Source organism: Antedon bifida, chromosome 4, assembly GCF_963402885.1.
Source record: "Antedon bifida chromosome 4, ecAntBifi1.1, whole genome shotgun sequence".
Lineage (NCBI taxonomy): Eukaryota > Metazoa > Echinodermata > Crinoidea > Comatulida > Antedonidae > Antedon > Antedon bifida.
In genome coordinates, this window is record NC_136229.1 from 21,062,157 (window position 1) to 21,077,690 (window position 15,534).

Below are 15,534 nucleotides of genomic sequence, written 5' to 3' on the forward strand. Positions count from 1 at the left end.
ATAGCTAGATAAATATTCTCCATAACTTCATCACTCAACTTCAATATTTATAGATAAAGTAATTACTTTTTCTGATCATATATGTAGTACTTAAAGTCAGTAGAAGTTCACACCATATAAAGATAATCATCTATATATTAAGTACTTGTCAAACATCTGAACTAACTTCAAACCATTTCTACATCCTGTTGTCTTCTCATTATACTGTTATAGTATAATCTTTATGACATCATTCACAGTATTGTGATGTCATTAGATCATATGACCTGCTCCAGGTTTGTATATTGAACTTGTAGGCAAGCATATTGTACGAAAGACTATTATGCAATGAGTACATAAAAACATCAATTGCGTACTGTGGATGACATTGTGAGTCAATGTCCGGTGCAATCTCTCACTGTTCCTACTTTTGTGTTGGCTAAAGTTCTGTCTACATCATTAAACTAGTTTGACAAAAAAGTGTGATAAATAACAAATATAGTAGTGATATGCCTAAATATTGTAGTGGTATGACATCATCATGTCCATATATATGGGCACATCACATTTTTTTGTCACATAATAAAGTTTGATAGTGTAGACAGAGCTTAATGAAGCAGCGATCAAGAAACAACTGTGAACTCTTTCTTTGTGACATTCATTCCCCAATGAAAACCAATATAAATAGATCTAATAAGGAAACAAATCCATCTTGACAATCAGTTTCAATGCGTAGTGTTACCAATACAATGTTTACAAGGACAGGGACACAAAAGGCTTATTGTATCAAATTATTTGAAGAGCTGAAAGGAAAATTCTTTAATCAATAATTTAATACACACAAGTATACTCAAAATAATTGTTGTTTTAAAACAAAATTTTATATGAAATTTAGTATTTAGTTCATATTGTAAAAGATGATATTGCATTTATTTACATACTTTTCTATGATCTATTTTAAGAGGGTAAGCTTTCTAGTATATTCAATCAATAACGATAAAACGATAAAAATATTTATTATGTTTACGTTATTTCTATTTATCTTTTATCAGAGAGTAAAGAAGAGTAATCTAATTCCATAATTAGTTTATCTTTATAACGCTGTCCATAGCAACCAATTAATTTGAATATATCTCTAGCAACTGATTAATTTCAAAACAAACAATAAGTAATTATGTAAATATTGTAAGAAAGTATACTGGATAACGATCAGCCATACTACTTCAGAGGGAAAATCTGAAAATAGGGAGGTTTTGCAACGCTACTAATACGATAACGAAAACAGATACGTCACACACACGTATTCGTTTTCGTAAGCCAGTAAAAATCTGTTTCGCATGACAACAAATATTGAGAGCGCCATCCAAAGTATAAACGCAGGTATGTGTTGCTTGGCTGCCTAGGCCTAGCGTAACACCAAAGCGAGGGAGGACTTTAAAAACTGCTAATTATCAAAATTGACCTGACATTTTTTGGTAAATTACTTTTCGTAAATTACTTTCAATAAATCTATAATTATATTATAATCAGGAATCATTCCTGTTTCAAATGAAAAATGTGCAAAATATATCAAAAACTATACTCGTTTTGTAGTTACGAATATGACTGGTGATATTCGTCAACACGAATACGCTTTATGAATATGAAATGTGTGACGTATCCGTTTTCGTTATCATATTCGCAAGGTTGTGAAACCTCCCTATTATCGTTTTACATCTCCTATAAATACATGAAGCAGTTGGTTTATCCAGGTAAGTAATCCTACAGTATCAAATAGCCTTACAGTCTAGTTGATCAATTGTACTGTAAGAATCAAATATTTAAAGTACTATCACTGTCAGTGTAATTATATAACGACACGCAATATCGAGACAGTTTCATATTTACTTAATCATGTGATACGGTATGGCAAACTTCTTGGAGCCACAGTAGGAGAATAATTTGATTATTGTAAACGGCAACAATAGATTGTAATGTTGATAGAAGGTATTAATTAGATAGCTATCATTATAATTTCCCTATTTAATAAATACAACAATAAATTTAAATGATGCAATGAAGGGTAAAAGGACATAAAACAGAACGCTTTAGTAAGTCTGTCTAACGTATTATTATTTTCATAGAAAATATTATTTGAAATGTGACAAATATTGTCAGAGATATGGGTTCTAACTTGCACAGTGGCACAGGTGGTACGGTAGTCAGTTTTCCACTTGTACTGTGTAAGGCTGGAAGTTCAAATCAAGCAGAATTTGGCTTTTGCTGCTTGGATCATCTACAGTTTTTATTCTTTACAGATTTGAACCAAGGATCCTTAGTAATCAAGTATGTAAACCATCTACCTACATTTTGAGTCGAGTGGCTTAGCAGTTTAAGACAACAACACCACAAACTACTGCCAAAATATCGGCCAAGATTTAAGGCACTCCACAGCCTTTTTGAGAAGAGTACTAGGGGATTGCTCTGGCCTTCTGGCCCATTTCAAACCCGGTCTTTGTCAGGATAACGACCCTACAATTTCACTTATTTTGTTAACGAAACAATAGGACAATAAAGGATCAATTTAAACGGTGTGTGACCGAAACGGCCGCCAACTGAAACGGCCACCAACATTTGTGACGCTAATAGTGCTGCAGCTACAAGTACTACCGGACTTGTCACAACCTGTATTAGCATTTCAACAATGTTTATTAACTTTATAATGTCTTTATTGCAACTTTGTCTAGGGACAAACCGAAACCAATCCCCACCCTACATTTTCATCAGCAACAAACAAAGAAAATTTTTATTAAATATTGGTTAATATAGATTTTCATATTAAAACAACAAAGCTACAATAACGATGTAGTTTGCTTTATTGAATATCAATTATAGCTGTGAGTTAACAAGGAGATAATGGTATTGATTAAGTCTAAGTATAAACAGTCCGACAGAGCGGCAATACTTTGAGACGCATGCCTGTAATAGTAGGTTAACTGCCGAAAGGCTACTTGAAAAAGACCGAACATGTTTGTTCAGACTAATCAAGAAGCGATATAATTAATAATGATTTAACAGCGGTTTTTAAAATATTTGTTGTATCATTCACTTTACTTTTAAGATTTTATAGTAAATGTACAGTAGCTGAACAGTCTCATTTAGGAGCTAACCATAAGTGACTGCAGCAAAATGTTTGTTTACCAATGTTTTCAGAACATTATGTACCTTAATGATTTCAAGTTTGCACACATATCTATTTTATAGGCAACTATTTCTTTTTGAGATTAAAATTAAAGATATTACAGATGTTTCTATATTTGACAGAACACAATGACAACCGACGTATATCCAGTGTTTTGAGATTGGTTTTACTAGTCTACTGTTCCTACATCACCACCATAATCCCTGTGCTAAGGTCAAGGTCTAAATACAGCAGAAAAACCCTCTTCTACCTGTCAGCCTATACACAATTCTTTTGTGTGTATTGTATAATCACTATCATTGTTGAACACAAAACTTGTGGACGACGTAGTAATGGTTTAGCCTAGAAACTACTACTACAGACATTATACACTAAAATGGTTAAATAAATTGTAAGAAAGGTTACCATACAAGTATGACCTAGAAACTAACATTGTGTACATAGTACAATACTACAATACTGTACAATACAAATACAGTACCCTGTACTTGAACTGTATGTCCTATTATAGTTTTGGTACTGTAGAACAATGAGGTCACAGTTTAGTATTGTAAACATTAATAAACATTGTAAATTTACTTTTGCACATTAAATCCCTCCTCATACAATGGATTACCTCCAGTTTACAAGAACTTCAAGTAGGATAATCCCATTGTAATGTTGATAAAACTTTAAAATACTGTTTACATCTCAAAATGGACAGTACATAGCAAAGTCTTCTATAATCAAGGTTATTAAAATATTAATTTATACCAACGATATGCAGATAATATACTACAAAGAAATGGTCCAAAGGAGGGAGCTTTTGTGTGATACCAATTTATTTGTCTGATGGAAAATGTAGCATTTTAATACACTTGTTCAGATTTAAAAGTTGGATGCATTACATCTTTTAAGCCCAAAATGAAGAACATTCTTCCATAAAACAATATGTTGTTACTATGTCTCATCCGATGCAGTCAAGCATGACCAGGTGTCAAGTTTAACTGGTATCGTATTAATGCATCATGCAATTCTAGGGTTGGCATTTAATAAGTTTCTCCTGCTGTGAACTACCACTATTAGCATCATCTTGCTATAATATCATCCATCAAGAGTGACAACATATATCATATTGTACATCTAAACTTCCTTGAATAGAGAACTGTAGAACTTTATAAATAATATTTCCATAGCCAGCTGGTATATTTAAAATATTATCATATCACAGATACTATACAATACTTTAAACAAACATTCATTTCTTGCAAATGCTTGAAAAGGTTATTTGCAGAGGAGTGGTTCTCCGGCTAACATTCTATCTATTAACCTTTAACAACTGAACTGAAAAGAATGCTTTGTTTGATTTAACTTTTAATGTGTTTGTATCCATATATGGACATGATGATGTCATATCACTACCATATTTGGGCATATCACTACCATATTTGGATTGTCAAACTAGTTTGATAGAGTAGACAGAGCTTTAGACATTGCTATAATAATGTAGAAAGATTTTTTATTCAAAGTTTTTAACAAAATTAGAACCTAAAAGCAAATACTGTACACTGTAAATTCTGGGTATTTTTTTTAATGGTCAGTTTTAAAGATCCCTCTGGACAAGATAATCTCTTTTATGATACAATTCTAATGGGATCAAATCCATAGAACCTTGAACAAATCTCAAGTTTAAATACCAAAGTATCATATGGTTATTATTACAAGGGGTCATGCCAACATTGACCACTGAGTGACCAATTATTGCCATGTATTTACACACAATTTGTATGGATGGCTGTTGTCAATCAAGAGTAGGGTCCAAAAGTATGGTAGGTCAGTGATCTGGAGATCATTGGTTTGAGTCTATATAATCGGGAATGCAGAAATTTGGACAGTAGGGGTATCACTAATTACTAAACTCCCACTTGAGGGCAGGGTTCATGGAATGTACCATTATGTGATGTTTCATAAAATTGTGTACTGTATCTTTCAAAGACATTGCATATTAAGCCATATATTGGATATTTCATTGAGCACTCTTGAGTGGTATGTGAACTATATAAATCCATATTATTACTATTATATTTGAGTTGTACAGTAGCTCTCTTCTCGGAGAGAATAGGCCAATGTCTGTTTATCCAGGTAAGAAGTCTATTTTGTGCCTAACTACAGTCATATATCTCAGTCTCTTTATCTTCGGTGAGAAGGGTTGGTAATGTCATGGAAAGCTAGCTACAAAATAGAAAACAGCATTTTTTGAGAAAGCATTCTTCTATCGTACGTAGAGAGTGTTCAGTACAGCAAAATTATTGTGAGGCAGGGTCGTACATTTACTAAAATGTTACAGCGACTGATACATCATCAACAGCAGTATCTGTAATTTGTAAATTTCCATCATTATAAAATACTCTAAAAACCTAGAGTAGTTATTAGACAGAGTATGTTGTATCACTCAACAATAATTATGTTGATCTCCTCTTCTCTTGACGGACTCATTCAAAAGCATGATGCCCATGGTTCAATGTGATTGATGTTAAATGACATCTATATAATATCATTGCATTATTCTATGTTTGATATCATTAAGTAACAATTTTAGCTATATTACTCTTTTCTCTATTTGAGTTGATATCGTAGTTAAATTGCGATCTATCGCAGTTAAATTACGATCAGAGTTACTAAACATTGCATTTGGACTTGTTCTGCTTTCAAACACAAAAATAATACACAGTTTAAACATCTGATATACTGTTGAGGAAGTGCTTGTCTAATACAGTATTACATTCTGAAATATATAGGTACTGTATGGGATAATATTAAAAACTATAATGTTTGAAAATATTGAGACAAAATATGTTTTTATCTGAACAGTAGTTTACTGTAATGCAAATTAATATAATAATAAAACTGTTAATATGGTACACATGTAGATGATAGAGGAAGTACAGTAGTTTATATTATAGCTATTGATAATTCTTTTAGAAGACCTCAATAAAAATATTCTTTTCAAAACCTTTGAAAAAGAACTCAAATGAATAAAATGCATGTAGCTGCACGCTTCATTAAATACTGAAGATGAAAGCTTTTTAAAAAAGAAAATAACTAAATTTTAATCATGTGACTTGTTGTATCAAAGTACTGACCTGGTTCTAAGAAAAAAATTGATTACAATTTAAATCTTAAAATGTGAAGTATTTTAAGTAGTTGAATGGATATCTCTACTTGCAACATATATATGCACAGCTTGATCAACACTTGAGGCAGAAATGGGCAATATCTGTCAACAGAGTAAATGTACTGTACTAGTGTGATCAAATGTACAGATGTATTGAATTGTCAAATCTACATTTATAAATTATTCCATCAAATTTATGTCAATTTCACACATAGACCAAAATGTAACAAGAAATATTTCTTACAAAAAACGTTGCTCATCTCATGATAACTACCTTCTACATGCATCTCAAAATTTATCAGCAAATGTTTTCATAGACTCTCAGACGTGCTTTGGTTGGGATGTGCACATGCCCAGTCCGAGTTTCCAAATACCCATTTTTTCAGCCGTAGTAAACTATAAGCTAAGCTAACTGTTTACTAATGCTTCCTTGAATAAAACTGCCAAAAAGGAGCGGTGTGAAAAGTTTGAAAAACACTATTAAATACGTGTTCACACAGAAGCATTATCAAAGTTTGAAATGGGCAAATGTGCTTGTGCATGTGTGACGACATCAAATGTACAGAGGTATCAAATTGGAAAATTCTCATTTAGCTCATTACACTTTTAAGGTTAAATTATGCAAAATTGTATTATTCAAATCTCAACGGCAATCACTGTGCCAACAGAACTAAAATCAAAAGCCTCTCTTTTTACAAATTAGGATCTATGGCAGAGTATGGTATTGGCAGCGTGGGTACGCAGTTTAGCAATGCCCTAATCTGGAAAGGGTGAGAATCACACGTGACTCAAACTTACTGCTTACTACACAACACTTTTTAAATATTAAGCTTAACATGCCAGAAATAGCTACTGGTCAGATTGGGTCAAGTGGTCCCATACAGGATGTAATCTAGATTGTATAGTGTCCATATAATAAAACCACAATTACTTGCTTTATACAAAAAGCTGTCTTTATTATAGTGCGCCTATGGATACAGTGCAAAGTACGGTTAGTGTGTTCTATTTCCTATTGTTAATTTTATTACATATTCTTAAGTGTTTCTTTATCATGGGTTAGATTGTCAATTCACAAGAAAAGGCCACAAATTCAAGAAAACAATTTAAGGTTCAGCAGTATAATTTATTTATCATGGATATTGATAATAGTTTTTCTAAAATAGACTTCTTCAAATTTTATCAATTATACCATGTATTTACCAAGTATACTGTTTAATTACATACTCTAGTATACAGTACAATAATAGTATTGTATGATTTTCTATACAGTAGTGGTAAGGTCAAGTACCAGTTTTTACCATCTCCACACCACAGGGGTTGATGTTGACGCACCAGGTTATTACTAAGCTTCAATTTAACAAACAAACCATTTGTAGCTTTGTAGATAGAACCAAGAATGTAGACATAATATGTTCCTACTCTTTACCTCACTTCAAAAAGCTAAACACAAACAAATACACTATTTGTAGCATATAGATAGAACCAAGAACGTAAACATAATATGTTGCTACTCTTTACCTCACTTCAAAAAGCCAAAAACAAACAAACCATTTGTAAATTTATTGTAGACCAATTATAAAGTAGCATTGAATACAATAAAGGCATACTGTACAGTTTTTCATCAACATTTTGTTTATTAAGCAATATCGTAACACTCTCACAAAATCACCAACACACTACCACTAAAGTTCTGGTACTGGTACAGTACAACAATAACACCATACTCACACCACAACCACTAATAACACTTGTTATTTATTTGTGACCCAAAAAAAAAACCACCACAATTTGCCTTATAAATTAGTTTTTTGTAATAAACAGCATCTAACAACAAATTAAAACCAGCCATTGCTTACAAACTCAATTACTAAAAACAAATTAAATTGTAACCACTCTATTGTATTATAATAGCTATTTGTTGTTACAATAGTACGAGTAAAAACAAATTAAAATTGTAACCACCCGTTGCATTATGATTGTTACAAAAAGTATGAGTAAAAACAAATTATATTATAACCACGGATAGCTATAATTTGTTATTAGATATAGCAAGCACTTCAATTCAACTCATGCGAATCAAACATAATCCTTAATATTGCCTTGCAAAGCGTCAACTATTTCCTGCAGGCGTTCCTATACATATCTGTTGTACGTACAGTATTTGGCAACCGCAAACTACAAAGTACATTGTACCTGGGTATATAAAAAAACCTTCATCAAACACTGAAGGTCAAAGTCCCTTATAGATAATTATATAGTTCAGATAATATACAGTTTTGTATTAAACTCTATAGGTGTTGGTGTTACTGTTAAGTACCAACTAACCACAAACATAGTAACAATGTTTTTCTGTGACCGCTGACATTCCTTAGGGCTTTTTTAGCACGCTTTTCGGTTTATTTTGGGTTACAACATTTAGTTTTTTAACAATTAACAAATTCATTATATCTTTATCTATTTTGCCTGTACACAGTAAGTTTGCCAAATAGATGATTTTGTTGTTTAATAGTTTCATAATATTTTGAAAGGTGGAGTTGCTATAATGGGGTGGGGGTACAGTAGGTTGTGTTCAAAGGTCTATTTTGATTGGTCTTTCATCATACAGTAAGTAGAAAAAACTGCCCAAGATTTGACAGTGACACTAGTGTTAGTGACAGCAATCACCATTCTACCAACCACAGCCACAGTTTACAACGAAATCTTTCTGTTAAGTAAACTCACAATCACATGTGAAGATTTTAAGCATGTACTTAAGCAAAGTGCATTCTTCAGATACTTCTCATTATATTTACTTTACTTATCAAGTATCATAGGTGATGGGACTTGCCCTCTACTCAAAAGCTAATTAAGAACATTACTTGCAAGATGATATCCAAGTATAATAATCAATTACCCCAGATTTAACGATTTAAAGGAATTACCACAGCTTTAATTGACATCGTTTTCAAGTGATTAGCAAGAAATTGCCGTCATAAACATGGATAATTTGGAGTCAAACTGTTCATAGGCAATTTCCTTAAAGATACGTCTTGAAAGATACCGCAGAGAAAAACACATTAGAAGGATTCTAAAATCTTACAATGTTATACAGTAGAGCCCCTTCCTTTGATGCACCACTATTCAGGGAACAGCCTAGTGAACATTCAGTGAAATATATGCACCTATTTAGTCAGGGGACATTGTCTTTGTAGGGTCCTAAAAACGTTTACTGTATGTACTATATTTCTCTATTTTTAGACAATCTATAAAAAATTTCTGACAGAGAAAATCATAATTTAGGAATTTTTTTTTTCAAAACCATGATTTTCGTCATAGTGCCTTCAAATAACATGAAATATAAAATGTTATAATAATAATAAAAAAACGAAAGAGATTGTAATGTGAATTATTGACAACAGATTTTTAAAATCTATGAAAGTTATCACATGCAGAGAGAATCAACAACCAATCCCTCCATGTCCCAGTTTGCAATTCGTAACAATCAATAAAACCGTAAATTAGCAAAGATTTCCGCGCTTCACTGAATATCCATGGATCATATTAACGAATTGTATTGAATTAAAAACCTCAAATAATTTCTCACCAACAAAGCGATTTAATGAAGCTTGGGCAAGAGGATTCTGAAAGACATGACACCTATCGTGACGGATTCATCGATGAATAAACACTAATCCCATCTACTCGCATTCGAACGTGACAAGTGCAGACCGAGTGCTGAACGTATTTAACGCTTATTTTGCCACTAATTTAGTGAAAACAACACTAGACTATCGGCATTGCATAGTACTGTACATTTGTGTCGTTTGGGTCCCACTTATAAACCCTATACAGCAGTGATGCAGTTTTCGCAAGAAAAGGGAACGATCCTCTGTGCAGCTCACAGTGTTGTCAAATTCCTCTGTGAAACCTTACCAACCGTATTGGTTCAATCTCTTTATTCATCAAAACACATAAAAAAAAGAGTAAAAAAATGTAATGAAGTGGTGGCTTCGGCCCTGTATAGTTGTTACAGTAGTTCAAGATTTACTTTTAAAATATATACAAATATGCTATACAGTAAGTTAGTAAAACTATTTTCTTATCATTTCTGAACTATTCACTACCAGCCATGGATCACTGATAGTCACCCATTGATGGTCACCCACTAATGGTCACCCACTGACCACAAAGTACACTTTCACTACAAACTAACCTTGGTGGTACTGTACAACTGATATTATCTACAAATTACAAACTTGCAAATCTAGTTAGCAAAACATGTACAAACTGGACAATACTCTATTCTGACCAATTGCAAACAAACTCCTGATATACAGTATGATAGATAACTATCTTTAATTTGTACCTGGCAAATCAAAAACAAGTCTGTATAATATCATTGTATGTAAACTATTACTGACCACTGAGCAAATTAAACTCTGCCCACTGACCACTATGTTAACTCACTATGGACAGAGTTCACCTAAAGGTTACTTCTCTCCTGTGTCCAATTATTTTGTACAAAGCCATTATTATTTTGACCAGTTGTTAGGCTTATCATACATAATGAAATAATTTCCAATAAAATTTTAAATACAGTATAACTATAAAACTATAACTAACAGAGAAAGTACTTTTATATACAGTACTTAATTAATATTAAAAACATTCAAATTGCATACAATTTCAATATTTTGCTTATTTAATGTTTGTGTATTAAAAGAACAGTAAAATGCTTTCATGCCAAAGGTTAAAGTTGATATAGAGTTCAGGCCAGATTCAGTAAACAAAATAATACATCATGATTACAACATTTTAACCAATACAAAATTACAAAATGTTTCATTCCCATGGCATTAAATGATGATATTACTGTAGAACTGTTCAGTACTGTATGCAATTTATTCTATGGGAACACAGCATCTCTAACATAATTAATATACTCTCAAGCTTTCCGGTTATCCATTATTTTCCTGTTCCCATGTTTTCACTTCCTTCTACGATATTCCCATATTCTGCATTGTCCTTTCTTCCTCTTTCTCTTTGCATAAAATGTTTACAAACTTTTTAATTACTAATACTATATTATTGTTATTAATTAATGTTCCCTAAAAAATATTGACCAGAAAAGACCAACTTTATAACTGTATTGATAACTCTCGTAAAATCATCACAAATTCATAAAAAACATTCTGCATACACTGATTAAAACCCCGTTCGCACTGGACATGGCAAATATGTACCTACAGTAAAATCTGGATACTTTTGACCATTGTTCACACTTGGATTATTCACACAATTTAACTGGTTTTTTTTGTTAAAATAATAATAGTGGATAGTTTTACCGACACTGTGATATGTTTAACTGGATAAATAGTGGTCGGTAAAATTAACCAAGGGTTTGGTTAATTTAACCCTACGAGAATTGCAGCCATCTTCTGGATAGGACTTTCGTTCGTCAATTGAGCGCTGACTCGTTTAATTTGATGAATTGAAGTCCAGATTGATTGATGCTTAAGAGGTACACAAGCATAAGAGTTTGTGTCCCTTTAGATCACTGACAAAACACGACATATAGCAATCAATTATTTTACCAATTTCTACGTTTTGTAATTTCACACTTTAAGTTACAAATTTATTAGAAGTTTTATAAATTGGTTGTTGATATTGTACGAGCAGCTAAATCTGTGATTTCCATTTATGGTCATTCCATAAAAGGGCAAACATAACTTATTCATGTTTACATTTCATGTTTTTTAAATGTCAGAGTTGACTATTGAAATAAAATGGAGAGATATATTGCTAGTTAACAAATTTGGTACTCATATACTGTCATGATTGAGCATACTATAATCACAATTTTTAAGTTAAATATCCTCCACAATGAAATTAATTCTAAATACAGCACACCAATAAAATGTATTAAATATTAAAGAAACTTTTTATAATCTTTGTATTTTTCAACAAAAAGATAGAATATACTGTACTGTTTCCAAAAAGTCTTAAGGTCGGTCTAACACTATCAAACTTTATGTGACAAAAAACGTGATGTGCCCATATATGAACATGATGATGTCATATCACTACCATATTTAAGCATATCACTACCATATTTAGGCATACATGTATCATTACCATATTTGGGCAAATTTTTTTTGTCAAACTAGTTTGATAGTGAAGACAGAGCTTTATTAAATTCATTTACTTTTTTTATGAACCTACAGTTTACTATGATCACAACTGTAGCCAAGCAATTCTTAATTTATTTTAAAAGTACAATATGTTTTTCCAAAACTAAATTAATTAAGGCAATTGTTGTAATTAAGATAACAGATAACTGTATTATTACCTATATAGCGTTTAAAACAACAGGTTATTGCTTACAGGGGTAAACTACAGCAGGAAGTGCCTGTTTGGAATGTAAAGTAAGCAAACTGAAATATTTAAAGGTTAAGTGACTAAGGTCAGGTGGCCTTGGGGAGGTACACTGCAAAGTCAATGATCTTCAGTGGGTTGTTGTACACTACAGCTGCTGCTGATGGACTGTACTAAATTAATAGTTTGTTCAGGTCAGGCCTAGCTGGTCATCAATAGACCAGGTGAATATTGCTGGACACAGGTCATTATATTTTACTATGGCTAGACAGGTTACGTATTATATGCAGGACATTTGTTAATAGGCTACTGTATTCCTACTACTGCAAACTCACTGCAAGGTTGTACAGTACAGCAGTAGTACAGTACTGCAGGGAGATTATTTTACATCTCCCTGTTTACTGTAGATACTACACCGCACACCATCTATGGCTGTATATGTACAGTACACTTACTGCAATGTTGTACTGCACAGTTAGTACAGTACAGTTGTTATTGTACAGTACAGTACACAACTACACAGTAAAAGGCAAAGTAAAGGACATACATTGATATTAAGTGTAATAACTACAACTTATCAATCCTTCACATGATTATATTTGACGTCGTCATCAGTTGCGTCATGGCGCACTCCTTTAAGCCGATCACTCAAGTGAGCAATTTTGCAATAACTTTTTTTTCAATGAATCCATTCAAATTCACTGAACATGACAAGTCCTATCCCGTTTAAAATCTTGATTTGAAAAGAATTATAATAAAAGAAATGAAATATAAAGCAACTTGAGCTTAAAATTCTATTTCTATTTGATTGAAATGCGATTAGTGATAACACTCTCTTTTTAGCCAAGAGATGGACCATATTTTTATTTCTGTCTCTAGGCCTTTATGCTTCCAATTTTTCGTATTTTCGTCTTGGTAATAGAAGAAACATTGAATTTTAATGTGTTTTCTGCAATAAAATACTACAAAAAAAGCTCAAACATAAGCGGATTTACTATAGTATATACCATGTTGTACGACCATCTGTAGTCATGATTTATTAGATTTTTTTTTCAAAAGGAATAGGAATCCCCACTTCAAATCCACTACTTATATCTTTGGACGTCTCGACCCAATGATAAATACTGTCCGAAACTGACCACCTCCCTTTTTAGGTTTTATTCCAACTAAATCATCTCCTCATTAACTGTTTATTGTACAGTATGAATCCAGATTATTAAGTGATTAGAATAAAAATTCCATGAAAAATGAAAACAGTTTCAAAAAGTAAAAATATACATACCCTCCCTTTGTGCGATGGATTTGAGAAATCGATTCCTGGCGCTATGTACAAATATCCACACAGCAAGACAATCTTGGGTTTCTAAAAAGCAATGCAAAAATAATTGAATCATTTTAAATCAAATTATAATAAAATAAGAGTTGATATAAATTCTTTTGACAACAACAGATAGTATGCAATTAATGAGATCTACTCTATTGACCACCATATTTGGAAATCCTTGGTGACAGCATCATTACCATGACGACAACATGTGAACAGTGTCATGATAGGTTTATTACCATGGAGATATCATTTAACACTGTCAACACTAACATTTAGTTAGTAGGATGATGTTTCATGAGTTGCCAACAGCAACCGAAAGTCAAGAAACTTTAAAACATAGAATACTTTGTTTTATACTTGAAATTTGACGGTGTACATAAACATTCTCTTTGGACTATTCCATTTTGTAAAGGATGGTGACAAAATAATGAAATAAAGCTTTTGAACTTTAATCATTTTATTTTATCAATGTTAAATAGCATTTGAAATTAACTAATTAACTAAACAGACAATCACGATTACTAGATAAATATCATTACATTTTTTTTCTTCAAGAAAAGGTATACAAGAAACAAATATCCAGTTTCTGAATGTAATACTGGAAGCAGTATCTGGGTGAATTTACAAGACTTGAAGTTCCAGGGATATCACCAGATGAATTATTAACCTGAATGAGTTTGAAATGGCTATCCATCTGGATTTAACATGGCTTTGGAAGCCAGAGTTTACCTACAATCCAGTCTTATTGTACTCTAATACTGCTAAATTTGCCACAAAATGATATTGTTATCCACTGCTATTCGGTTTCTTTCGTTCAGGTTCCCTGGTGCCAGATAAGCATGTTCCAGTGGCCGTATTCACCTAAGTGAGATATTTCCCTTAAATATTAAGTATTTCCCTTAAATTGTATTCACTTTAGATAGATTTAATGTTAAGTGTACAGTAGTGTTTCATCACTCACGCCAACTGTAAGTGTTAATGGTGAATACAGCCACTGGTGCTTAACAATTTCATAAACACAGTATACTGTATACAGTAATTATGTTGTTGGTATTCAATTGTATTACATTGCACAGTACTGGCACACTGAGATTGAACTACATGTGTCCTGACCATTAATGGGTTAACTTCATAGCAATATTCATGCCAACACCTGTTACTTCAATGATATAATACCAAGTTGCTTAATTTCATAAGAAAACATTAAATGTATTTATAGTATGAACACCAAGTATGCACTAGAGTTTTCAAGAATTCCAGAATATTAACTGAATTTAAAATATTTATGTATTCTATTCTACTGTAGTATTCTACTATTTTTATTTTTAAAAAAATAAAAAACTAGTTTTATACATTGAAGTCAAACTGTAGTGGTCATGTACTGTACTGTATGTTTAGTGGCCACTGGTTTCTTGATGCGGTAAGGTAGTATACACAGTATAACTAATCAACATAACTTACAGACAAAGACTGAGTGTGCACCAGGCACAGATTTAGGAGGGGGCTAAACAGGCTCTAGCCCTCTCTAAAATTTAGCAC

At 32.2% G+C, this 15,534-nt stretch overlaps 1 protein-coding gene across 1 annotated transcript in view; it reads right to left on the reverse strand.

Annotated features, from left to right (window-relative positions):
- Positions 1–15,534, reverse strand: part of LOC144839758 (uncharacterized) — a 76,191-nt gene that overhangs the window by 49,133 nt on the left and 11,524 nt on the right. Inside the window, exon 2 of the mRNA XM_078695234.1 lies at positions 13,951–14,031. Coding sequence (XP_078551360.1) covers positions 13,951–14,031 — 81 coding nt within the window. The remainder of the gene's footprint in view (positions 1–13,950; positions 14,032–15,534) is intronic.